The 27,013-nt window shown below is 44.8% G+C and overlaps 1 protein-coding gene across 2 annotated transcripts in view; it reads right to left on the bottom strand.

Moving 5' to 3' along the window:
* LOC126278149 (phospholipase A1-like) overlaps window positions 1–27,013 on the bottom strand; it is a 228,078-nt gene that overhangs the window by 24,733 nt on the left and 176,332 nt on the right. Inside the window, exons 6-7 of one of the 2 annotated variants that reach the window (XM_049978043.1) lie at window positions 11,566–11,751; window positions 6,498–6,675 (exon numbers count right to left, since the gene is read on the bottom strand). In XM_049978043.1, the coding sequence (XP_049834000.1) occupies window positions 6,498–6,675; window positions 11,566–11,751 (364 nt within the window). The remainder of the gene's footprint in view (window positions 1–6,497; window positions 6,676–11,565; window positions 11,752–27,013) is intronic. The other variant, XM_049978044.1, reaches the window with a different exon arrangement.

Consider the following 27,013-nt stretch of genomic DNA (forward strand, 5'->3'; position numbering starts at 1 on the left):
CGTCGCTGCAGGCTTCGGACCCTCTGTGCAAGTATTTTTCCTTATGGCATCGTCTCTCTGTTTTTTATGGTGTTTTGCTGTTGTTCACAGAAGATCTCTCTCCCAGAATAGTCATTCCCGCTCGTTATGACGCGAGGTTCTCCACCAGGAGAATTGGGAAGTTTTTCACAGGCACTAAACTGTTAGCTAAAAGACATATTTTTTGGTCAAAGTTTGATGGCAAAATTGTCTGTTTTGTCTCAGCTTGTGAGCAGTGTGTTCGACAACAGGGCGTCTGTCCTCCAGGCCGCTCCCCACCACGTAACGAGATCTGCAACGGGTAGACCAATGTGGCCGCCCCTGGCAGGAATTTATAGTAGTAGCCTACCTTCCTTAGGAAGGCCTGAAGCTCCTTCATGGACGAGGAGTGAGGCATTGATATAAAAGCGGAGATAGAACGCTTAAATGTACACTTTGCGGTTCCCTTCTTGAATTCCTATTGGTTCTTGGTTGTGGATATATTTTCCCAGTTTCCTTACATTATCTGGTGTGCTATAACATCGACTGAAGTCACAATTTGTAGGTAGTTGAGGGTTTTTTCTACTGAGGGGTTGCCTTGTACCTTAGTTTCCGACAATGGACCCCAGTTCGTTTCTGACATTTTTCAGTTATTTTGTTTCCATCATGGCATTTGTCATGTTACTGCTCCATCATTTCATCGCCTTCAATCACATGGTGAGGCGGACTGAACAGTGCACATGTTCAAGACCCACATGAAAAACAAGTTGTTGGGGATTCTTGACCGGATGACACCCTTGTCCATTTTCTGAGCACCTATCGCACACAGCCTGGCTGAGTTGCTTCACAGCTATGCACACTCTTCCACATTCTGCATCCTGCACTGAACCTGCCACAGTCGGGTTCGTCTGATCCCTTTGTACCGGGATCGCCACTGTGGGCACGAGGGTTTGGTCCTGGCCTACACGGTTGATGGGGATGTCGTTTTTGTGATGTCTGTATGGCCGATGTGCCGGTGGCATGCCACTTTGATCGGTTGTGCCCTTGCTCGCTTCCGGAAGCTACCGGTTTGCAAGTGTGGCCCGGTTGCCGTAGCCTGTCCTGACAGCCTCCGCCTTGATCCCATCATTGCCTGCTGTAGAGGCACTCCCGTCCCACTGGCTGCCTCCTTCATGTGTAGTGGCCAGGGGTTCCACCAGCACCAGTTGCCAGTCCGTCTCTGGCCTCTCGTCCATTGGCGAAACCTGCTGTTCCAGTTCGATTGCCTCCACTGGCCCCCTTGCCATCATCACCTCAACAACCATCGCTGGTGAGTCCAGCCACACCTCCTTCACACTTGGACCTGCCTGCTCACATGACGAAACAGAGATGGTTATGGCACCCTCCTCCCTGGTTGGCACCAGGTGCCGGCACTCCGGATACAATAGATGTTACTCCTGTCAGGACGCTGGCATCTCCTCTGTCTCCTGGGTACCCTTTTGCAAGAGGGAGAGGTGTGCTGTACCATGCTACTAGTGTGTGTGAGTGCCCTGAGGGTAGTGTTACCCTTCATGTGTATTTTAATCAACTGTCAGCTGTATCAGCATGGGCCAGCCACTCCCAGCCACTAGAGGCCGCCCGTAGGAAGTATGCACATGGCATAGTCTCCACTGTGCAGACTGCCAGTGACTCGTGCTTTTATACATGCGGAGCAGTGCTCACTCACAACCACTATGTTCTTCTAGTCTGTACCGCTTACATCAGTTTGTCTTTGTATCACTTATGTTGCACCTTCTGTACGATTCTTTTATCTTGCTACATGTGGAGTCACAAGATGCTCATTTCTGTTATTAATCAAAGGTTTATGAATAAAGCCATATTTGTATTACTGGTATCATATGGCGTATGACAAACCTACAGTATACCCGCCACTCTTTTTGATATACAAGGTGGTCCATTGATCGCGACTGGGCCAAATATCTCACGAAATAAGCGTCAAACGAAAAAATTACAAAGAACGAAACTTGTCTAGATTGAAGGGGGAAACCAGATGGCGCTACGGTTGGCCCGCTAGATGGTGCTGTCATAGGTCAAACGGATATCAACTGCATTTTTTAAAAATAGGAACCCCTATTTTTATTACATATTCGTGTAGTACGTAAAGAAATATGAATGTTTTAGTTGGACAACATTTTTAGTTTATTATAGATGGCGTTGTTATAGTCACAAACATATGGCTCGCAATTTTAGACGAACAGTTGGTAACAGGAAGTTTTTTTAAATTAAAATACAGAACATAGGTACGTTTGAACATTTTATTTCTGTTGTTCCAATGTGATACATGTACCTTTGTGAACTTATCACTTCTGAAAACGCATGCTGTTACAGCTTGGTCTCGCGGTTCTAGGCGCGCAGTCCGGAACCGTACGCCTGCTACGGTCGCAGGTTCGAATCCTGCCTCGGGCATGGATGTGTGTGATGTCCTTAGGTTAGTTAGGTTTAAGTAGTTCTAAGTTCTAGGGGACTGATGACCACAGCAGTTGAGTCCCATAGTGCTCAGAGCCATTTTTTGTTACAGCTTGCTTACCTGTAAATACCACATTAATGCAATAAATGCTCAAAATGATGTATGTCAACCTCAATGCATTTGGCAATACGTGTCACGACATTCCTCTCAACAGCAAGTAGTTCGCCTTCCGTAATGTTCGCAGATGCATTGACAATGCGCTGACGCATGTCGACAGGCGTTGTCGGTGGATAACGATAGCAAATATCCTTCAACTCTCCCCACAGAAAGAAATCCGGCGACGTCAGATCCGGTGAATGTGCGGGCCATGGTATAGTGCTTCGATGATCAATCCATCTGTCATGAAATATGCTATTCAATACAGCTTCAACCACACACGAGCTATGTCCCGGACATCCATCATGTTGGAAGTACAATGCCATTCTGTCATGCAGTGAAACATCTTGTAGTAACATCAGTAGAACATTACGTAGGAAATCAGTATACATTGCATCATTTAGAGTGCCATCGATAAAATGGGGGCCAATTATCCTTCCTCCCATAATGCCGCACAATACATTTACCCGCCAAGGTCACTGATGTTCCACTTGTCGCAGCCATCGTGGATTTTCCGTTGCCCAATAGTGCATATTATGCCGGTTTACGTTACCGCTGTTGGTGAATGACGCTTCGTCCCGTAATACATCTTGTGCCCAATGGTAGAACTGTACACTACGTTCGAAGTCGTCGCCATGCAGTTCCTGGTGCATAGAAATATGGTACGGGTGCAATCGATGTTGATGTGGCATTCTCAGCACCGACGTTTTTGAGATTCCCGATTATCGGCCAATTTGTCTGCTACTGATGTGCGGACTAGCCGCGACAGCAGCTAAAACACCTACTTGGGCATCATCATCTGTTGCAGGTCATGGTTGACGTTTCACATGTGGCTGAAGACTTCCTGTTTCCTTGCATAAAGTAACTATCCAGTTAACGGTCCGGACACTTGGATGATGTCGTCCACGATACCGAGCAGCATACATAGCACACGCCCGTTGGGCATTTTGATCACAATAGTCATACATCAACATGATATCGACCTTTTCCGAAATTGGTAAACAGTCTATTTTAGGAAGGGTAATGTATCACGAAGCAAATACCGTCCGCACTGACGGAATGTTACATGATACCACTTACTTGTACGTTTGTGACTTTTACAGTGCCATCTATCACAAAGCGAAAAAAGTAGTCCAACTAAAACATTCATATTTCTATATGTACTACACCAATATGTAACAAAAAATGGGGGTTCCTATTTAAAAAACCGCAGTTGATATCCGTTTGACCTATGGCAGCGTCATCTAACGGACCAACCATACCGCCATCTGGTTTCCCCCTTCAAGCTAGTCGAGTTTCGTTCTTTGTAGTTTTTTTTTTTTTCATTTGATGCTTATTTCGTGAGATATTTGGCCCTGTCACTATCAGTGGACCACCCTGTATACATAGACTATACCGTAAAAGAATGAAAGAAAGAGGTAAACTCAGGAATAAAAATAGGTGAAGATACAGCTGTAAACAGCTTTTAATAATATGTTGCGAATATTACTAATTTAAAAACAGACAAAAAAACAGATGGCGAACTTCTATGACCCTTCTACAAATTAGAGCACACTGTAAAGACTCTAGGTAAATCATTTATGAAATCCACGAATCGGAAACAATAGCTCTCCAATTTAAATATTCAAGCAAAGACAGTTATTAGTAATACTAATACTGAACCTGTTATCTAGAGGTTGGCGTAAGTAAGAATGTACACATAGAAATAACGGTGTAAGCCTTTGAGCATGTATACGATCAAAACACAGAATAACAAGACAAGGAAAGATTAAAGATTAAACATTTACGGGATAATGATGGTGTCAATTGTAACATATGGGGCCAGGCGAGGGTTTCTTACTGAATACTAAAACAATATCCAAACAGCGGAAATAAGATTTCGAAGAAGGTTATCGAATACTTAGGTTGGTCTGGATAAATTAGCATGAAATACCAGCAAAAGTAAATGGTATTCTAATTAGAACAACAATAGTAGGAAACAGGAAGAGGTGCAAAGATTATATTAAGAGTACAGATGAGAAGAGATTTTCTAAACTAATACCAAGTTCGGACCAAATGAGTGAGGAGGTGACGTAACCTCGGAAAGAGGGCAACAAATCTGTGGCTGAAGCCAGAACAGTCATCTTACCAGTGCGTATCAATAAAAGTGTTGCCTCACCCCACATATCTTGCAGGTGTGTTGCTATTTTGACTGTTCCTGTACCAATCAGAATGTCACCCCTGATGCTATTTGTAAACGTGGTGTGCACTGTTACTATGAGGGCTACCTGTGAATACAACGCTCCACTAGAAACAGGTTTGCTGTCCAAGTTTCGAGAGGGTGCATTTCTGGATGAGGTATCGAATATATTGCTTCCCTCTACTTATACCTCTCGAGGAGATCACGAATGTAAAATTATAGAGATTCGAGCGCGCACGGAGCCTTTCCGGCAGTCGTTCTTCCCGCGAACCATACGCGACTGGAACAGGAAAGGGAGGTAATGACAGTGGCACGTAAAGTGCTCTCCGCCACACACCGTTGGGTGGCTTGCGGTGTATAAATGTAGATGTAGATGTAGAACGGATTGCAGCACTTCATCTGAAAGTAAAGCACCAGTAGGGATGCATTGGAGACATCTCTCGAACAGTGTAGAGAACATTGATCATGCCACAAAGGACAACCAACGATTGCGCCCACATCATCACGTTACGTGGAGAAGCCTTGACAACCATAGAAATTGCTTGACCTGTGCACCAGAGTCAAAAGTGATGTACAAATATGGAGTCGGTCCCAGTTGGCAGGTAATGTTGAGGTCTTACACCACACTGGCCGTCCAAGTTCGACAGGAGCCAGAATGATTGATACCTATGACGTTTGATTCAGAAGAGCACTGGGGTCAGTACTCCATAACTGCAGAAGGCTGCAGGATATCGTGCATCACATAAAATTTGTAGGAGACGCTTGTATAATGTGAATCTCCATTTCTGGCGACCAATATATGTACCACATTGTACACTGCAACATCACGGACTTCATTACACATGGGCATGAAATCACACAGAGTGGACACTCCAGGACTGGCATAGTATTTTGTGATGGACAAAACTCGGATCTGTTTACACCCTGATAACACCAGACAACATGTTTGGAGACAACCCCGTAATATCGAACACCTCCAACACTGTGTCCCATACATGCATCAAGGTGGTGGTGGAGTGGTGATGTGGAGTGACATTACATGGGACCAACCTCTTGCGGTTGTTGAGGGCAATCTCACGGCTCTATGGTACAAAGATGAGATTCTACAACCAATAGTGAGACCGTCTCACCAACATTTTGGTGACAATTTCTTCTTGATGGATGATAACTTCTTGCTCATCTTACTGTTCTCGTGAACATGTTCCTTCCACAAGCTAGGATCACCAGATTGGAGTGACCAGCCTGTTCCCTGAAAATGTGCCCAATAAAACATCTGTGGGCTTAATTGAAACAAGCGATTTCTCGATGTCAACAATAGCCATGAGCTCTGTGCAATTTACACAGAATCGCCATTGATGAGAGAGACAATTTGTACCAGGGCTTGCATGATGATCTCATCGAAAGGTATACAGTGATGTATTCAACCTTCATCTAGGCAAGGAGAGTTCCACAATGTATTGACATTGCTCAGGAGTGCTGCAAAAAGCCCCACATGGGAAGCAGACGATTTTGTCATTAGACAAATTTTTGTTTTTTTGTGTTTTTTTATTATTTTGTGATCTAAACACACATCAGATGAATACATAAGCATGCCTCACAGCCAATTTTTGTTTCCTGTGCCACGGATTTCGAAAGAAAGGGGTGATGCAAAACTTCTGTTGATGTGCGTATATCGTGAAGAGCAGAAGAAGAACAAGTAGACAGTGTTTGGAGACGCACCCTGTGGGGCAGTGCTCCCCCATGAGGACGGCTTGCTTGCGTGCCTGCTCGCCATCCGGGCACCAGCCCAGAGTATGCTGCCAGTAGGATGGGCACGGCACACCCCAAAAGCCCGCATCGCTCTCCACCGACTCTGCGAAGTACACCGCCGACATGAGGTGCGAGCACACTGGCTCATCTGCAACATACACCACACACTGGGGATAACAGCTTGCAGCGCCACCACTTCATTCATCTAAAACATGTGTTTAAAATAATTAACAGCTCTAAACCTCAATCTACGCTCTACTGCTGTTTTTATTTCATACTTCGTACTAAGCATTGATGTAACGGCACACAGAACGCTACTCTGGGCCGTGCACATCTAGTCTGAATCACATCATTTTGGTAGCAGAGCATGGTTAGAGTACTGCAGAGTACTGGGCTATCAGGATTAAGAAGGTGGAACAATTGATTGAGCTTTGGTCATAAATTTTACATAAAACATTTATCGAAACTTTTATTACAGTTGACATTAACTCATTTCAGCAGGAGAAAGCCCACTTACCTGAACTCACAGCTCAAAAAATTAAGAATTTAAGAACAATCCAGAATTACATACGAGACTTAAAATTTTGCAGATACGAATCACTTAACAAAACAATTCAGCAAATAACCTCTCATCAAGAAGGCTTTAGTCAAAATGTCGTTCAAGAACTCGAACAGGTTTGGAAGTAACAGCGAATTCAGAAAACAATATTAGAAAAAGAAAGGCTGGCACACAATGCAAGAGTCAAAAATTCTTATCTGAAGAAAGAATTAATGCTTTAGCTATTAAGAAACTGACAAATAATACCTAACTGTGACATATAAACCTTAATGAGGTGGACTGAGAGAGAAGGAGGAGAAGATGGACAGAAAGAGAGGGAAGGAGAAGTAGAGGGACAGAAAAAGGTGGAGTAAATGGATAAAGAAAGAGGGAACGAGGATTTGAGCAGACAGAGGGAAAACGTGGAGCTTAGCTGAAAGAGGTGGAGGGAGATTGGCAGAGAGAGAGGAGGTGAAGATGGGTAGAGAGAAAGATGGTTGGAGAAGGTGGACAAAGAGAGAGGAGAGAGGGAGATGGACAGAGGGGGGGGATGAAGTCTGACAGGGAGAGTGTAGGATGAGATAGACAGAGAGGAGGAGAGTATGAGATTGACAGGGAGTGGAGGAGGAGGAGGAAGGTAAGTTGCAAGAAGCAGGTGGAAGATGGAAAGGGGGAGCAGGTAAGTGGAAAAGGGTGAGTGTGAGACGATATGGAGAGGGGAGGAGATGGGTAGAAAGAGGGGAGGAGGAAATGGACAGAGGGGGAGAAGGATATGGATAGATGGGTATGAGGAGGTGGGTAGGGAGAAGTGGGGTAAGAGAAACGGTGATGGACAGAGAGAAGCAGAGGAGGCAAAGGAGAGAGCTGGGGAAGGAAGAGATATGTGCAATATTTGTGCCACATTCAGGTGAATCCATGGGTTATGGCTACTATATATATAATGCAGCTCATATGTATTTATTTTTGGGATCTGCCCCCAAACCACTGGATCGATTTCAAATACATTTGGAACACAAATGGCGAACTTCATGAATATCAGCGCTGTGGAGTTAGCAATCTCCTAGCTGCACAATAAATACGAGCAAAAAAATGTGTGTTCAGACCCTGCCATATATGTCCTCCTGCACAAGAGGCATTTTAAGTGGGAATATATCGGCCTGCCTTATCGACCTGCTTGGCATGGCAGGCTACATATCTTCTCTACTTCGACCATCATCAGTTATTTTGCTCCCCAAATAGCAGAACTCCTTTACTACTTTAAGTGTCTCATTTTCCAATCTAATTCCCTCAGCATTCCTCGACTTAATTCGACGACATTCCATTATCATCGTTTTGGTTTTGTTGATGTTCATCTTATATCCTCCTTTCAAGACACTGTCCATTCCGTTCAACTGCTCTTCCAAGTCCTTTGCTGTCTCTTACATAATAACAATGTCATCGGCGAACCTCGAAGTTGTAATTTTTTCTCTATGGATTTTAATACCTACTCCGAATTTTTCTTTTGTTTCCTTTACTGCTTGCTCAATATAGAGATTGAATAGCATCGGGGATAGGCTACAACCCTGTCTCACTCCCTTCCCAACCACTGCCTCCCTTTCATGCCCCTCGACTCTTATAACTGCCATCTGATTTCTGTACAAATTGTTAATAGCCTTTCGCTCCCTGTATTTTAAACCCTGCCACCTTTAGAATTTGAAAGAGAGTATTCCAGTCAACATTGTCAAAACCTTTAGCCGGCCAGTGTGGACGTGCGTTTCTAGGCGCTTCAGTCTGGAACCGCGTGACCGCTACGGTCGCAGGTTCGAATCCTGCCTGGGGCATGGATGTGTGCGATGTCCTTAGGTTGGTTAGGTTTAAGTAGTTCTAAGTTCTAGGGTACTGATGACCACAGATGTTAAGTCCCATAGTGGTCAGAGTCATTTGAACCATTTTTTTGTTGTTGTCAAAAGCTTTCTTTATGTTAGAAACATAGGTTTGCCTTTCCTTCATCTTCCTTCTAAGATAAGTATTGCCTCACGTGTTCCAATATTTCTACGGAATACAAATCGATCTTCCCCGAGGTCGGCTTCTTCCAGTTTTTCCATTCGTCTGTAAAGAATTCGTGTTAGCATTTTGTAGTTATGACTTATTAAACTGATAGTTCGGTAATTTTCACATCTGTCAACACCTGCTTTCTTTGGGATTGGAATTATTATATTCTTCTTGAAGTCTGAGGGTTTTTCGCCTGTCTCATACATGTTACTCACCAGATGGTAGAGTTTTGTCAGGACTGGCACTCCCAAGCCCGTCAGTAGTTCTAGTTGTCTACTGCCGGGGCCTTGTTTCGCCACAGGTCTTTCAGTGCTCTGTCAAACTCTTCACGCAGTATCGTATCTCCCATTTCATCTTCATCTACATTCTCTTCCATTTCCATAATATTGTCCTCAAGTACGTCGTCCTCGTATAGACCCTCTATATACTCCTTCCACTTTTCTGCTTTCCCTTCTTTGCTTAGAACTGGGTTTCCATCTGAGCTCTTGATATGCATACAAGTGGTTCTCTTTTTTCCAAAGGCCTCTTTAATTTTTCTGTAGGCAGTATCTATCTTACCCCTAGTGAGATAAGCCTCTACGTCCTTACATTAGTCCTCTAGCCATCTCTGCTTAGCCATTTTGCACTTCCTGTCGATCTAGTTTTTGAGATGTTCGTATTCCTTTTTGCCTGCTTCATTTACTGCATTTTTATATTTTCTTCTGTCATCAATTAAATTCAATATTTCTTCTGTTAACCAAGGATTTCTACTAGCCCTCGTCTTTTTACCTACTTGATCCTCTGCTGCCTTCACTACTTCATCCCTCAAAGCAACCCATTCTTTTCTACTGTATTTCTTTCCCCCATTCTTGTCAATTGTTCCCTTATGCTCTCCCTGAAACCCTGTACAACCTGTGGTTCTGTCAGTTTATCCAGATCCCATCTCCTTAAATTTCCACCTTTTTGCAGTTTCTTCAGTTTTAATCTACAGTTCATAGCCAATATATTGTGGTCAGAGTCCACATCTGCCCCTCGAAATGTCTTACAATTTAAAACCTAGTTCCTAAATATCTGTCTTACCATTATATAATCTATCTGATACCTTCTAGTATCTCCAGGATTATTTCAAGTATACAACCTTCTTTTATGATTCTTGAACCAAGTGTTAGCTATGATTAAGTTATGCTCTGTGCAAAATTTTACCAGACTGCTTCCTCTTTCATTTCTTACCCCCAATCCATATTCAGCTACTATGTTTCCTTCTCTCCCTTTTCCTGCTATCGAATTCCAGTGACCCATGACTATAAAACTTTTCTCTCCCTTCACTACCTGAATAATTTCTTTTATCTCATCATACATGTCATCAATTTCTTCATCATCTGCAGAGCTAGTTGGCATATAAACTTGTACTACTGCAGTAGGCGTGGGCTTTGTGTCTATCTTGGCCACAACAATGCGTTCACTATGCTGTTTGTAGTAGCTTCCCCGCACTCCTATTTTTTTATTCATTATTAAACCTACTCCTCCGTTACCCCTATTTGATTTTGTATTTATAACCCAGTATTCACCTGACCAAAAGTCTTGTTCCTCCTGCCACCAGATTTCACTAATTCCCACTATATCTAACTCTAACCTATCCATTCCCCTTTTTAAGTTTTCTAACCTATCTGCCCGATTAAGGGATCTGACATTCCACGCTCCGATCCGCAGAACGCCAGTTTTCTTTCTCCTGATAATGACGTCCTCTTGAGTAGACCCTGCCCGGAGATCCGAATGGGGGACTATTTTACCTCCGGAATATTTTACCCAAGAGGACGCCATCATCATTTAACCATACAGTAAAGCTGCATGCCCTCGGGAAAAATTACGGCTGTAGTTTCCCCTTGCTTTCAGCCGTTCACAGTACCAGCACATCAAGGCCGTTTTGGTTAGTGTTACAAGGCCAGATCAGTCAATCATCCAGACTGTTGCACCTGCAACTACAGAAAAGGCTGCTGCCCCTCTTCAGGAACCACACGTTTGTCTTGCCTCTCAACAGCTACCCCTCCGTTGTGGTTGCACCTACGGTACGGCCATCTGTATCGCTGAGGCACGCAAGCCTCCCCACCAACGGCAAGGTCCATGGCTCATGGGGAGAGGTTTGTTAGCGAACGACTATTGTTGGTGCGTTAAACGATTGATTAACTTGACGAGATGTCTTTATTTTTTTCTCTTGTGATTTAAACCATGAAATAAAAAACGAACAAAAATCGAAAGAGACACATATGAGCTACTTGCTCCGAAATTTTACATGTGCATTCTCCCTCTGTTAAGGTCCTTTTTCAGCTACGGCCAATGGCTTATCAAGTTTTGTTGTAGCCAAAAATGGTAAGGTAGTGTAGCAAGAAAAATATGCGACGTGTTGATACGTTACTGAAGAGCGGATGAACTCGAGTGAGGCTGCAGGTATAATGCAAGCGTGGCTAGTAGAGGGAGGAGGGACTGACTCACTGCGCGCTCCTCGGCATGCGGGCTGATGTGTGCCGCCGTTGACGTAGAAGTCTGCGTGGCCCGACGGCTCGATCTTGCCGAAGACGCCGGCGTTGGTGTGGATGGCGTCCACGAAGTCGGCGTCGCTTGGGTCCAGCTTCCAGGAGGACTTGAGCGTCGCGAAGAACGGCAGCGCCGGGTCCAGCCCTGCACAGCGTACGAAGCCACCCCCGTCAAGATATCGCCTCAGTTGCATGTTGCGTTAGCAAATACAGAACGAAAAACGGTGGAGGCTTATCCGAGTCTGAACTTTTGCTGTGATGGTCCCATTCCGTCAGTTTATGAAGTAAACACTTGTCACTATGACATATGACACTAAAATTACTAAGAATTACAAGAGTATATGACGATGGATTACAATAATATTTCGAAAATGTGGTAGAAAGGGAGGGGAGGGGCGGAGGTTAGTATGGACCGAAGTAAAGCTAAATTTTTTACGTAAAGTTCACTGAATCTAAAATCAAGGTGGCGTTCAGTAAGTAATGCAACACTTTTTTTCGGACAATTTCGGTTGAATAAATGAGGAGTTGTTGTTGGACATCTTGGAATATTCGCACTTCATCCTCTATAGTTTCATGAAGTTCAGACAGGCGACGCCGCTGTACGTAGACTGTAAAATGGCGTATGTAACAGAGGTGCGTCCCAAGCAGAGAATTACTTTGATGGAAAAACAGGGATTGTGACTGTGATAGCGTCATTCTCGCGAATGTGACGCCAAGCGGCTCAAGCATCAATTCAGGGGCATACGTGTAGACTCTGAAAAAACTCAAGAACCGCTTCCGACGTGTTCGCTCGGATAAGATTCCAACGGAAATATTGCTCCAACAAGATAATGCATGCCCACTCATAAGAGCTTCCAAAATGTCTACGGAGACCTGCCAGAGAACGAAAGCACGGTGAGCCACTGGGCGACGCGTCTGTCATCATCGAAACAAGGTCGCGCGAACCTGTCCGAACTCCCGCATGCCAGAAGGCTGCACGCAGCTGTGTGTCCTGGGAGAACGTGTGGACATCCTCGTTCGAGGTGATCGAGGAATCACAGTGAAACACCTCTCTGCACAACTGGACGTCTCTGGTGGTAGTGCTGGCACCCTAATCCACCAGTTGGTGAATTCAAATGTGTGTAGTGGCTCGGTTTCTCGTTGCCTAACAGAAACCTATAAAGAACAACGAAGGACCATCTGTCCGGAACTGTTTGCGTGTTACGAAGCTGATTGTGACAATTGTTTGTCGAAAATCGCCACAGATGACGAAACATGAGTTCGTTACTTCAAACCGGAAGCAAAACGGCAATCCACGGACTGACACCACACCACCTTTCCTCCGAAAAGAAGGCGCACCCTCAACCGCTGAAGTAATGGCGACGGTGGGACACTGAATGGCCTCTTCTCTTTGATGTCCTAACTCTGAAGTGTACTGTGCTACTCTCAGGAAACTGAAGAAACGACTTCAGCATGTTTGTTTCCACAAAAATGCAAAAGATCTCCTTCTCCATGACAACGCCTGAAGAGAATCTCACGAAGCTTCCTTGGACTATTCTTCCTCATCCACATTTGGCCTAATGAAGGATGTACTCCGTGGGAAGCATTACGTGGACAATGGATAGGTTAGTGGTACAGCCAGAAATTGGCTTCGACGTGGACCAGTAAAGCGGTATCTGATGTAAGTGTGGTGTCACCGCCAGAAACCACACTTGCTAGGTGGTAGCCTTTAAATCGGCCGCGGTCCGTCAGTATACGTAGGACCCGCGTGTCGTCACTATCAGTGATTGCAGACCGAGCGCCGCCACACGGCAGGCCTAGTCTAGAGAGACTCCCTAGCACTCGCCCCAGTTGTACAGCCGACTTTGCTAGCGATGGTTCACTGACTACATACGTTCTCATTTGCCGAGACGATAGTTTAGCATAGCCTTCAGATACGTCATTTGCTACGACCTAGCAAGGCGCCATATTCAGTTACTATTGATATTGAGAATCATGTACCATCAAGAGCGGCGTTCATCATCAATGGATTAAAGTTAAGTATCAAACTAGCTACGTCCGCTTTCTGAATTATAATTCCTTGTCATGTTCCAGACCTGACATCAGTATAGTTCTTCCCCCCTCACGCCAGCCTCCGTGAGCTGAAACGTGTGCATTTCGGCCTCCTCTAGTAACACGGTGTTGGCTCTTCTGCCAACACAACAGTAAGGAAATATTATAATTATTATTTAAGCATCAGATTGAGAAGGGGAAGCAACATATATTTGCGTGGCTCCCTTTACCGTTTAGGAAGTGCCGCGTACCATTGTGGAACAGTGAGGCTTTGTGCGAGCGATGTACGATTAGAGAAGTTTGCTAAGAAATTCCCGGACGTCACTCGCTCTGAAAATGTACCTAAGGGTCGGTTTAAAACTGAGTTTGACGAATATTACGTGGGAGGGAATCTAAGTAGTATGTTAACGTCGGCGTCGCACAATGACACGTCGGACACGCTTGGCACATAGAAAGTAAATGATTAAGCAAACACAAATTTAGAGTATTTGATACTATAATTACGAACTTGGACGTACATTTAACATGTTAACACTTACTTCAATAACAATGACAGAGCTTGGTGGTTTGAAAAGTTTAGAAATCACGTAGAAATGTCCATTCATTAACCACTCTGTGTTTTTCACACATACTAGTCTCAGGCTCAACAAAATAACGGTATTTATCAATAGATTTAAACAAATTACAAATCTTGTAATGACGCCTATGTTATGGTGCGTCCGTATTATACAGGAGATAAAAAGAGAGTGATATTGTCCGGCAGTGGAAGATGGGTTGCGCGCTTGTTTTTTTGTAATATTCAGATGTCTTCAGAGTCAGTCTTTAATATCGATGTTTTTACATGCGCGTTAAATTAGTCTATAGTTTCTCAGGCGCGCCAGTGGCGCTGGATTCATTTCACCTTGTAAATCGTCAGAAAAGAATGTTGTTTTGCATTACTTATTGAACTCCCATCGTGGTTAACAGGTGAGCTCGTTAGGGTTACATGTTTTAATCAATACTGTTCATGTAACAATCGGTGACTTTTTAAGCACTCTTGAAGACACGGAGAAAAATTATATCTCTTGATGATGGAAACAACACAGTCACAAATAAAACCCAAGGTCTCCTAAACTTTAATTTACAAAGAGAAAAGAGAAAATCAAACTACATATATATGACAACACTACACATTATGGAACAAATACGCGCCTCCATAGGTTGCACTTCAAGGTGCTACATAACCGAAGGTACTTCCTGCCAACTAGCAGAAACAGTGGGACAACGTCCTGTATCTTGATTTTGGTGGAAATCTGCGTGTACTTAACTGGATCCTGCTCCGCATTGAACATTTATTGGTTCCATTGCAAAGAATGGTGTACTCAGATTGGATGGACTCACTATGTAGACGAACTCCTCAAATTCGAAACTCGAATACAGCACGCTGTTCCTCATGTACCGACGTAGTTCCACCAAAAAAAGGTTTAAGAGTCTGTCTGGAAGAACTGTTCAGGATTCCAAAGGACTGGCCTGCAAGCGTTTCACGATGATTATAAATACGAGGGCGTGCTGAAAAGTAACACCACCCAATTTTTAATGTGAAAACTCTTAAACCTTTTTTGGTGGAACTACGTCGGTACATGAGGAACAGCGTGCTGTAATCGAGTTTCGAATTTGAGGAGTTCGTCTACATAGAGACACCCCTCACCTTCCTCATGATGATGCTAGGGCACACAAGGACACTGTGGCATTTGTAACGACCCGACGCCTTGGGTTCACTCTCGTCGATCATCCTTCATACCATCCCGACTTAACCCTGTCCGATTTTCATGTTTCCAAAACTTAAAGATTACCTTCCAGGATATTACTTTGACAGTGATACAACGGAGCAAGCAGAGGTGATGCTTCTGCTCTATCAATACATGCAAACACTCTACAGTGACGGTGTGGTTAGCACACTGGATTCTCATTCGGGAGGACGACGGTTCAAACCCGCGTGCGGCCATCTTGATTTTCGTTTTCCGTGATTTCCCCAAATCGCTTCAGGTAAATGCCGGAATGGTTCCTTTGGTTCCTTTGAAAGGGCACTGCCGACTTTCTCTCCTTCCTTCCCCAATCCGATGGGACCGATGACCTCGCTGTTTGGTCAGTCCCCCAAATCAATCAATCAGCCAGCGACGGTATCAACAAACTGATCTCCCGTTGGGAGGAATATGACCTTCGCCAGGGTGACTATGTTGGGAAACAACTATGTAGCCTTAAAGTAGTAAAGGAGTTATGCTATTTGGGGAGCAAAATAACTGATGATGGTCGAAGTAGAGAGGATATAAAATGTAGACTGGCAATAGCAAGGAAAGCGTTTATGAAGAAGAGAAATTTGTTAACATCGAGTATAGATTTGAGTGTCAGGAAGTCATTTCTGAAAGCATTTGTATGGAGTGTAGCCGTGTATGGAAGTGAAACATGGACGATAAATAGTTTGGACAAGAAGAGAATAGAAGCTTTCAAAGTGTGGTGCTACAGAAGAATGATGAAGATTAGATGGGTATATTACATAACTAATGAGGAGGTGTTGAATAGAATTGAAAAGAAGAGGAGTTTTTGGCACAACTTGACAAGAAGAAGGGACCGGTTGGTAGGACATGTTCTGAGGCATCAAGGGATCACAAATTTGGCATTGGAGGGCAACGTGAAGGGTGAAAATCATAGAGGGAGACCAAGAGATGAATACACTAAGCAAATTCAGAAGGATGTAGGTTGCAGTAAGTACTGGGAGATGAAGAAGCTTGCACAGGATAGAGTAGCATGGAGCGCTGCATCAATCCAGTCTCAGGACAGAAGACCACAACAACAACAACAAAGAACAAAAATGTAAAATGTTAATAACGCCTGTTTTATGTAATAAGCTGTGAGTGTTTTTACATTAAAAATTCGCATTGCTTTTTAGCACGGCCTCGTACTTCAGAGAACAAGTTGGGAAAAGCTGCCCTAAGCCATTGCTGGTAAACTTAAACAGTTTCAGGAAACGGGTACAGACATTGTGATCAAGAGCAGGATTTGAAACGGATGGCTAAACGCTATTCCATGGAGTGCCAATTGGTCAAAAGCCTCAGGAGAAACGTTATCCACTAAACTGCTACCATCTACAGAGTGATTCAGGTGGAAAGGTACATGTTTTGAGGGATGATAGCACTAGTGATTTTGAAAATAAAACGTCATTTTCACATGTGACCTGTTCGTACCAGCTTCCGATGTACCTAATGAAAACAATGGGTAACAGAACAAATGCAGGTGATTGTAAATGAAAGATTGTGATCCAATGTTCTGTTTAATTACATGAGTTTTCTCACAAAATATGTTCAAAACGTCCACTAATAGTTCCACTGCATTTTGCATCTTTTGTAAACAGATGCTGTGTTGCTGATCTGAGCTCATCGTACGATCTGTAACTTGGACACACGCATGTAAAATAAGAACGGGAAACTCCTCCTTTGTGAAGTGTGCAATGAAATGATTAGTGAAGGCAGCACTAAGTGGTCTAATAATGTCGCTTTGGTTGTATTCGCATGTAAGTTCTGGTGAAGAAGGACATGCGACTGATGCCTGTGATTTACGAACAGCTGTATGTGGCTGCGGTAAATAAAAGGCATATGTTCATTTGAAGTTTTATATTCAGCGTCACCTACACTATCGCCCCTCAAAGCTTGTACTTTACCTCCGGACTCGCACTATAGATCTTTTATGAGGACTGTATTATATGTTTTCATACTGTTACACCGTTTACGGCAAAGAGAAAAAAATGTGTGTGTATTGTGTTAAAAGAAATACCGTGGTGAATGACGGACCCCGTCAGCAAGGGTGCATGTTAGTGCACAGGTGGAAATGCTGTAAGTCATTTGAATACAAATGACTTTTGGTGTTATCGATGAGAGTATTTCACTTTATGAAAAAATATTCAGTTGAAGATCCTGCTGCAATAAGAATTTGTTCATTTCTATTTTGTGTAATACGTAAATTTTCTACTTCTTTTTGTGCACAGTTAAAAAATATATGATGTGTGTGTGAAAATAGCAAAAAGTGTAATAAATGGGTTACAAAAAAGTAGCCGAAGTCGGTTAAGTGTACATCCATGCTGTGGCACTCAACTTCGAAGCAGCCAGTTCAAGTCCTCGTAGAGCAACAAAATTTCAGTCCTAGTATTTGTTCAGCAAGGAGTGGGGAGGCAGTGGTGTAATCTTCCTGATCACCAAAATTTGCGCCTATCAATTGCTGTGGATTAAATTCCCAACATCTCCTGAGTGACCAATACAGCAAAGTCCTGCTGTTGTCTGTTGTAACACCAGAAGTCCGTAGCGAACGATCAGTGATTGGCGCAGGGACTAGCAGTTGACTACAAACCTAAATAAATGTAGCGTGACGCGCGCATATAAGCGAAAAGATCCGTTGCTGTCCCCAGCGCTTTTGGCGGTAAATAAATAGAAACAGTAACTACCGTAAAATATCTAAAAGCTATCCTGAGCGACCTGAGGCTATCACATAGCACCGGTTGCAGGAAAAGTACAAGGCAGGAAAAATCTCAAGGAAATGTACAGAGGGTGGACAAAAGTATGGAAACACGAAAAACAGAACACGTTACTATGCACAATACGGTGTAGGGAACTCATTGGCATTCAAAACAGCTTCCAGTCGTCTCGGAATGGATAACTATATGTCCGCTGTAGTTTTCAAATGAATTTATACGAGGCGTGTTTTTTAAGTAAGTACCGTTTTGCCACACCGCGGCCGCAGCGATGCGGTCGGCGTCCGCGCGTGCGCACTGGGTACCTACATCTGCTGTCTACCAACTGACGCCATTACGGTCTGATTCTTTCTTGTTTTAAGTTGTGTACTGAGTGTTTAAGATGCCTCCCATAATCATGAATCCTGCCGACTGTGAAGTACGGGCTGTTATAAGATTTCTTAGTGCTAAAGGCCTAAAAGCGATAGATATTCATCGTGAGATCTGTGCAGTTTATGGAGAAAACATTATGAGTGATGGAATGGTAAGAAAGTGGGTGAGAGCATTTAAAGATAGCTGCTCAAATGTGCATGATGAACAACAGAGTGGGCATCCTTTAGTCTTTAATGAAAGTTTGGTGTAGGAAGTGGGCAATAAGGTGAGAGAAAACAGGCAAATTTCGATTTCCTCCTTGTGGGATGATTTTCCTAATGTTTTTCGTAGTGTTGTGTATGGCACTGTGACCGAGCGCTTGAATTACCGAAAATTGTGCACATGTTATCTACCGAAAATGTTGATGGATGTGTACCAAACCAAACGTTTCAACAGTGCATTGACTTTCCTTGAGCGGTACCACAACGACTGTGATTATTTCTTAAGCCAAATTGTTACGGGCGATGAAATGTGGGTGGCCTACGTCACACCAGAATCAAAGCAGCAGTCCATGGGATGGCGGAATTCAGATTCACCCAGAAAAGTGAAGTTTAAGCAAACAATTTCTGCCTGGGAAATCATGTACATAGTTTTTTGGGACAGAAAAAGAGTATTGCTTGTGGAATTTATGCCTCGTAATGAGACAATCAATGCAGCAGCCTACCGTAAAACATTGGACAATCTGCGCCGTTCAATTCAGAACAAGAGATGTGTGAGACCAAAGATCTCATCACATATTTTCGATTGATAATTCTAGGTCATCCTCCATACAGCTTGGAGCTTGCGCCCGGTGACTACCATCTGTTCCTGCACTTGAAGAAACACCTGGATGGTCAGCAGCTTCAAGACGATGACGAAGTCAAAACAATGGTGATGCACTCCGGCGGCAGACTTCTATGAGGAGGGTATTCAAAAACTGGTACAATGTTATGACAAGTGCCTCAATATTTACGGAAATTATGTAGAAAAGTAGATTAAGGTACAGGCTTTCATGTAAAAATAAAATTACTGAGATATCTTAGCACATCTTTTTTTTAATTTCAGAACAGTACTTACTTAAAAAACACCCCTCGTATATTCTACCTGAAAAATAGTGTCGAATTCACGTAACGAGCTGGCCAGAGTGGCCGAGTGGCTCTAGGCGCTACAGTCTGGAACCGCATGACCGTTATGGCCGCAAACTCGAATCCTGCCTCTGGCATGAATATGTGTGATGTCCTTAGGTTAGTTAGGTTTAAGTAGTTCTAAGTTCTAGGGGACTGACGACCTCAGAAGTTAAGTCCCATAGTGCTCAGAGCTATTTGAATTTGAACCACGTAACGATGATGGAGGTGGACAGCATCACATTGTCTAGTATGCAAAGAAGACCATGAAGGCTCAATAATATTTCGATCCGGTGAGTGTGGTGGCCAGGGAAGATACTCCAATTCATCCTCATACTCTCAGAACCAGCCCTGGACGTTACGAGCTGTGTGAACAGGGACCCTCCTGTCATTGGCGAACAAACATTGTAACACGGAATGGACCTGATCAGCCAAAATTGTCACATAATCCTTGGTAGGAAAAGGATTTTGCAGACTAATGGCACGATATGGCTGCTCAAATCATAACTGAACCCTGGCCGTGTTTCGCACTTGGGGCGTAATGTCGGCCAGAAGAAGAAACAGTGTGAAAGAAGACTCAACTGGCCAAATGAGTTTCTTCCTTTTCACCATATCCCAGGGTTTATGGCTGCGACATAACGTTTTTTATGTTACAGGCATTTGAGTCACTGATAAGTGTTTCGGTATTTCAGCTCGCCCTACTATTCGCTGCTTACAGTGCTCCCTTCGTGTTGTTTTGTTGCCGACAGGGTTCACGTGTGTGACATTTAGCTCTGGAGTGAGTTTTGCAGCTGTCGTACTATTATTTTTCGCCAAAATCGTCTTCAGTGAACATCTGTCACGATCACTCAAAACACACTTTCGTCTGCGTTAGAACTTAGTGGATAATGTCTTTCAGATTTTCCTGTATGGGACATAAATTGTCGGTAGGGTGCCTCTTGAAACACCAAACACTTCGGTTACCTTGCTTATGGAGACACCCACCATACGAGCACCAAAAATGTGCCCACCTCCGAATTCATTTAGCTCCCATCTAATGCTTGAGGTAAATGGCAGGACGATTCTTTGGGAAAGCATACTGCAAATTTCCTTACCCATCCTTCCACTACCCGGCCTTGTGCTCCGTCTCTAATGACCTCGTTGTCGACGGGACGTAAAAACCTAATCTTTAATCTTTACTTCTGAGAGCGCCGTTCCTAAGGCTACGGCCCTTTTTTACAGTGGGATACGAGCCGGAAAGAACACGGCAGAAAAATAGAAATGCAGCTTCTGCGTGAGGACTGCCATACAGCGCCGGAATTAGCGCAGCTGCTATACAGGTGCCGGCCGGAGTGGCCGAGCGGTTCTAGGCGCTTCAGTCTGGAACCTTGCGACCGCTACGGTCGCAGTTCCGAATCCTGCCTGGGGCATGGATGCGTTTGATGTCCTTAGGTTAGTTAGCTATAAGTAGTTCTAAGTTCTAGGAGACTGATGACCTAAGATGTTAAGTCTTATTTTTTGCTGTACAGGCGCTACGCGTTTCCGAGGTCGCACACAGCAAAATGCACTTCGACCCATTTTTCTGCTGGAATTCCTGCTGCCTGAGTGACTACACCAGCAGTTTTGCTGGCGGCGTTAAATCTGTCGCTCGTCCCTAATCACAGCGCGGTTTTATGAAACGCAAAATGGAGTACTTCGATAGTGAGCTCATTCTGAAACTACAAAAATATCCATATTTTTATGACATACGGTATCCCGAGCATAGAAACCGAAATATAAAGATGAAGCTGTGGCACCCAGTATCTCCACGCACGTTTTCAATCAACAGAGTGATTTATTGAGATAAATTAAAAATTAATGTTGACGTTCCATTACTTTTTTTCGCTGCAGTGTAGAAAGTGTTTGGAGGCCAACAGGAAGCTGTACGCAGTCAGTTCAGTACTTGAAGTAACTGCATCGTCGCCAAATGTTTCAGCTCCACCTTTGGCTGGACCTGTTTCAACGTCTCCAATACAGTCGAGAAAAAGATACTTAACCCGTACTCCAGGTCCATTAGAACAGGAAATGTTCAGTGTAATTAAAATTAATGTACGACGACCGACCCAGAATAGAGATCCAGATGAAATATTTTTACTGTCCTAGATTTCAGTGAAGAAAAAATTGAGACAAACGGACAATCTTGATTTTCAAGTGGAAGTTTTACAGTTGGTGCAGTCTTATTTAGAGAGATCAGTACATCCACCAGCACAGTCCAATACTGTTGTACACTATCTGATCAAAAGTATCCGACCACTTGTCTGAAAATGACTTACACGTTAGTGGCGTCCTCCATCGGTAACGCCGGAATTCAGTACGGTATTGGCCCACCCTTAGACTTGATGAAAGCTTGCACTGTCGCAGGCATACCTTGAACCAGGTGCTGGAAGGTTTCTCGGGTAATGGCAGCCTATTCTTCACATAGTGCTGTACTGAGGAGACGTATCGATGTCAGACGGTGACGCCTGGCACGAAGCCAGCGTTCCAAAACCTCCCAGAGGTGCTCTACAGGATACAGGTCAGGACTCTGAGCAGGCCAGTCCATTACATGGATATCATTGTCGTGTAACCACTCCGCAACAGTCCGTGCATTATGAACAGGTGCTCGATCGTGTTGAAAGATGCAATCGCCATCCCCGAAATGCTCTTCAACAGTGGGAAGCAAGACGGTGCTTAAAACATCAACGTAGGTCTGTGCTGTGATAGTGCCACACAAAACAACAAGGAGTGCAAGCCCCCTCCATGAAAAACATGACCACACCATAACACCACCGCCTCCGGATTTCACTGTTGGCACTACACACGCTGGCAGATGACGTTCACTGGGCATTCGCCATATCCACACCCTGCCATTGTATCGTCACGTTGTGTACCGCGATTCGTCACTCCACACAACGTTTTCCCACTGTTCAATCGTCCAATGTTTACACTGCTTACACAAAGCGAGACGTCGTTTGGCATTTACCGGTGTGATGTGTGGCTTATGAGCAGCCGCTCGATCATGAAATCCAAGTTTTCTCACGTCTCGCCTAACTGTCAGAGAACTTGCAGTGGATCCTAACGCAGTTTGTAATTATGTAAGTAGGATGTTCAGTTTTTTTTATTGGTAACGCCAACGCCACGTAGCGCTCTGTATAAAAATCACTGGCTGTGCCTTGTGCAGTCTGTGGCTGGTTTGCATTGTTGTCTGCCATTGTAGTGTTGGGCAGCGGCAGCTGGATGCTAACAGCGCGTAGCGTTGCGCAGTTGGAGGTGAGCCGCCAGCAGTGGTGGACGTGGGGAGAGAGATGGCGGAGTTTTGTAATTTGTAAGACTGGATGTCATGAACTATCATATATATTTTGACTATTAAGGTAAATACACTGTTTGTTCTCTATTAAAATCTTTCATTTGCTAAGTATACCTATCAGTAGTTAGTGCCTTCCGTAGTTAGAATCTTTTATTTAGCTGGCAGTAGTGGTGCTCGCTGTATTGCAGTAGTTCGAGTAACGAAGATTTTTTGTGAGGTAAGTGATTTGTGAAAGGGAAAAGTATAATGTTAGTCAGGGCCATTCTTTTGTAGGGATTATTGAAAGTCAGATTGCGTTGCGCTAAAAATATTGTGTGTCAGATTAAGCACAATCGTGTATAAATTTTTCAAAGGGGACGTTTCAATTCCTGTGTGTTGATCTGGATAAATGTCCGCCTATTACACATGATGACCCTCTTTAACTGTCGGTGGTCTCCATCTGTCAACAGACGAGGACGGCCTGTACACTTTTGTGCTGTACGTGTCCCTTCACATTTCCACTTCATTATCACTACGCCAACAGTGGACCTACTGACGTTTAGGAGTGTGAAAATCTCGCGTACAGACGTATGACACAAGTGTACCCAGTCACCTGACCACATTCGTAGTCCGTGAGTTTCGCGGAGCGCCCCATTCTGCTCTCTCACGATGTCTAATGACTACTGAGGTCGCTGGTATAGATTACTGGCAGTAGGTGGCAGCAAAATGCACCTAATATGAAAAACATTTGTTTTGGGGTGTCCGGATAATTTTAATTACATAGTGTATTTGATGCCACCCTCCCTATCCTTCCATCGTGATCTAACTAAACTGTAGTAACAGAACAATTCTCAACGGAAAGTAGTGCGAGATATGATTGGGATACTGACGATTCTGTCATATCATTTGTCACTTCGTAACCGCAATATGGTGGTAAGGTCCTAGGCTTACCCGCTGCTTAATCTAACTTACGGTAAGGACAACACACACAAACACATGTCTGAGGGAGGACTCGCACGGCTGGGTGGAGGGGGGGGGGGGGGGGGAAGAGCCGCGCGAACCGTAGCAATGCGCTCCACACCGCACAGCTACCCCGCACGGCAACCGTAATATGACACACGACACGTCATTGCCATTATAATAAATAGTGTGCTTGTACTCGGCACCTACACTTGGCCAGCGGACGCCAATACCCGGCAGTTTTTCCTGCTCTGTTTGGCTATTTTGCAGGAATTGTTGCTACGTTTTTTTCCGTCTCACATCCCGCTGTGAGAAACGCACATGGGGCAGTTGCCTAAGAAAACCTATGCCGCTGTGACATTCATACTCACAGACTGCAAGGTCTTAGGTGCTGTATTTATTTTATTTATAGTGAATGTAGAGGGTGACAATTATTGAACTATTCGAAATAAAATCGTCACAATTCCTGCGAGGTTTGCGTTACGACGTTCAAGCTGCATGGCTGGGAGCGAGCACTTTGGGAATTAGTATGTACTGTATGGTTTGGTTTAGCGACGAAGCCCACTTCCATTCGGATGTGTTCGTCAATAAGCAAAATTGCCGAATTTGGGGGACTAAGAATCCGCATTTCGCGATCGAGATGTCTTTTCAACCTGAACGGGTGACCGTGTGATGTGCGAAGTCCAGTCACGGAATAATCGGTGCGATATTCCTTGATGGCACGGTGACTACCGAACGGTACGTAAAGGTTTTGGAAGATGATCTCATCCCCATTATCCAACGTGACCCTGATTTCGACAATATGTGCTTCATGCAGGACAGAGCTCGTCCCCATGGAAGCAGGAGAATTTCTGATGTCCTGGAGGTTCACTTTGGGGACCGAATTCTGGCTCTGGGGTACCCAAAGGCCACTGCTATGGATCTCGATTGGCCGCCATATTCTCCGGATCTGAACACATGCGACTCCTTTCTGTAGGGCTATATTAAAGACAAGGTGTTCAGCAATAACCACAAAACCTTTTCTGAGATAAAAACAGCCATTCAAGAGGTCATCGAAAGCATCGATGTTCCTACACTTCAGCGGGTCGTGCAGAATTTTGCTATTCATTTGTGCAAAGGTAGGCATATCGAACATGTCATAACCTACATCCGAATATCTGTAGTGACGTTTACATGTTGAATGAAGTGTGTGCACGCCGTAATTTGTAACTAATTTCCGTTTTTTTCGTATACTTCAATAACTGTCACCCTGCATGTAAGGCATAATTATGTTTTTAAGACCTACTGCTGCACTCTGTTCTTTACATCTACACTCCTGGAAATTGAAATAAGAACACCGTGAATTCATTGTCCCAGGAAGGGGAAACTTTATTGACACATTCCTGGGGTCAGATACATCACATGATCACACTGACAGAACCACAGGCACATAGACACAGGCAACAGATCATGCACAATGTCGGCACTAGTACAGTGTATATCCACCTTTCGCAGAAATGCAGGCTGCTATTCTCCCATGGAGACGATCGTAGAGATGCTGGATGTAGTCCTGTGGAACGGCTTGCCATGCCATTTCCACCTGGCGCCTCAGTTGGACCAGCGTTCGTGCTGGACGTGCAGACCTCGTGAGACGACGCTTCATCCAGTCCCAAACATGCTCAAGGGGGGACAGATCCGGAGATCTTGCTGGCCAGGGTAGCTCACTTACACCTTCTAGAGCCCGTTGGGTGGCACGGGATACATGCGGACGTGCATTGTCCTGTTGAAACAGAAAGTTCCCTTGCCGGTCTAGGAATGGTAGAACGATGGGTTCGATGACGGTTTGGATGTACCGTGCACTATTCAGTGTCCCCTCGACGATCACCAGAGGTGTACGGCCAGTGTAGGAGATCGCTCCCCACACCATGATGCCGGGTGTTGGCCCTGTGTGCCTCGGTCGTATGCAGTCCTGATTGTGGCTCTCACCTGCACGGCGCCAAACACGCATACGACCATCATTGGCACCAAGCCAGAGGCGACTCTCATCGCTGAAGACGACACGTCTCCATTCGTCCCTCCATTCACGCCTGTCGCGACACCACTGGAGGCGGGCTGCACGATGTTGGGGCGTGAGCGGAAGACGGCCTAACGGTGTGCGGGTCCGTAGCCCAGCTTCATGGAGACGGTTGCGAATGGTCCTCGCCGATACCCCAGGAGCAACAGTGTCCCTAATTTGCTGGGAAGTGGCGGTGCTGTCCCCTACGGCACTGCGTAGGATCCTACGGTCTTGGCGTGCATCCGTGCGTCGCTGCGGTCCGGTCCCAGGTCGACGGGCACGTGCACCTTCCGCCGATCACTGGCGACAACATGGATGTACTGTGGAGACCTCACGCCCCACGTGTTGAGCAATTCGGCGGTACGTCCACCCGGCCTCCCGCATGCCCACTATACGCCCTCGCTCAAAGTCCGTCAACTGCACATACGGTTCACGTCCACGCTGTCGCGGCATGCTACCAGTGTTAAAGACTGCGATGGAGCTCCGTATGCCACGGCAAACTGGCTGACACTGACGGCGGCGGTGCACAAATGCTGCGCAGCTAGCGCCATTCGACGGCCAACACCGCGGTTCCTGGTGTGTCCGCTGTGCCGTGCGTGTGATCATTGCTTGTACAGCCCTCTCGCAGTGTCCGGAGCAAGTATGGTGGGTCTGACACACCGGTGTCAATGTGTTCTTTTTTCCATTTCCAGGAGTGTAGATCTACATACCTACCCCTCAGGCCACCGTACGATGCAAAACGGAGGGAATTTTGTACCACTCTTAGTTATATCCTTTGCTGTTCCACTCGCAAACAGAGCGAGGAAAAAACAACCTTCTAAAAGCCTCCGTACGGTCCCTAATTTCTCGCATCTAATCTTCGTGGTCTTTACGCGAAATGCACGTTGCCAACAATCGACCTCTAACTCGGTTCTCTAAATTTCCGCAACAGTGCCTTGAGGAAAGAGCGTTGTCTTCCCTCCAGAGATCCCCACTGGAGTTCTCGAAGTTTCTCCATAATACTTGTGTACTGATCGAACCTACCGGTAAGAAATCTATCAGCACGACACTCAGTTTCTTGGAAGTCTGCCTTTAATTAGACCTGGT

Source organism: Schistocerca gregaria, chromosome 6, assembly GCF_023897955.1.
Source record: "Schistocerca gregaria isolate iqSchGreg1 chromosome 6, iqSchGreg1.2, whole genome shotgun sequence".
Lineage (NCBI taxonomy): Eukaryota > Metazoa > Arthropoda > Insecta > Orthoptera > Acrididae > Schistocerca > Schistocerca gregaria.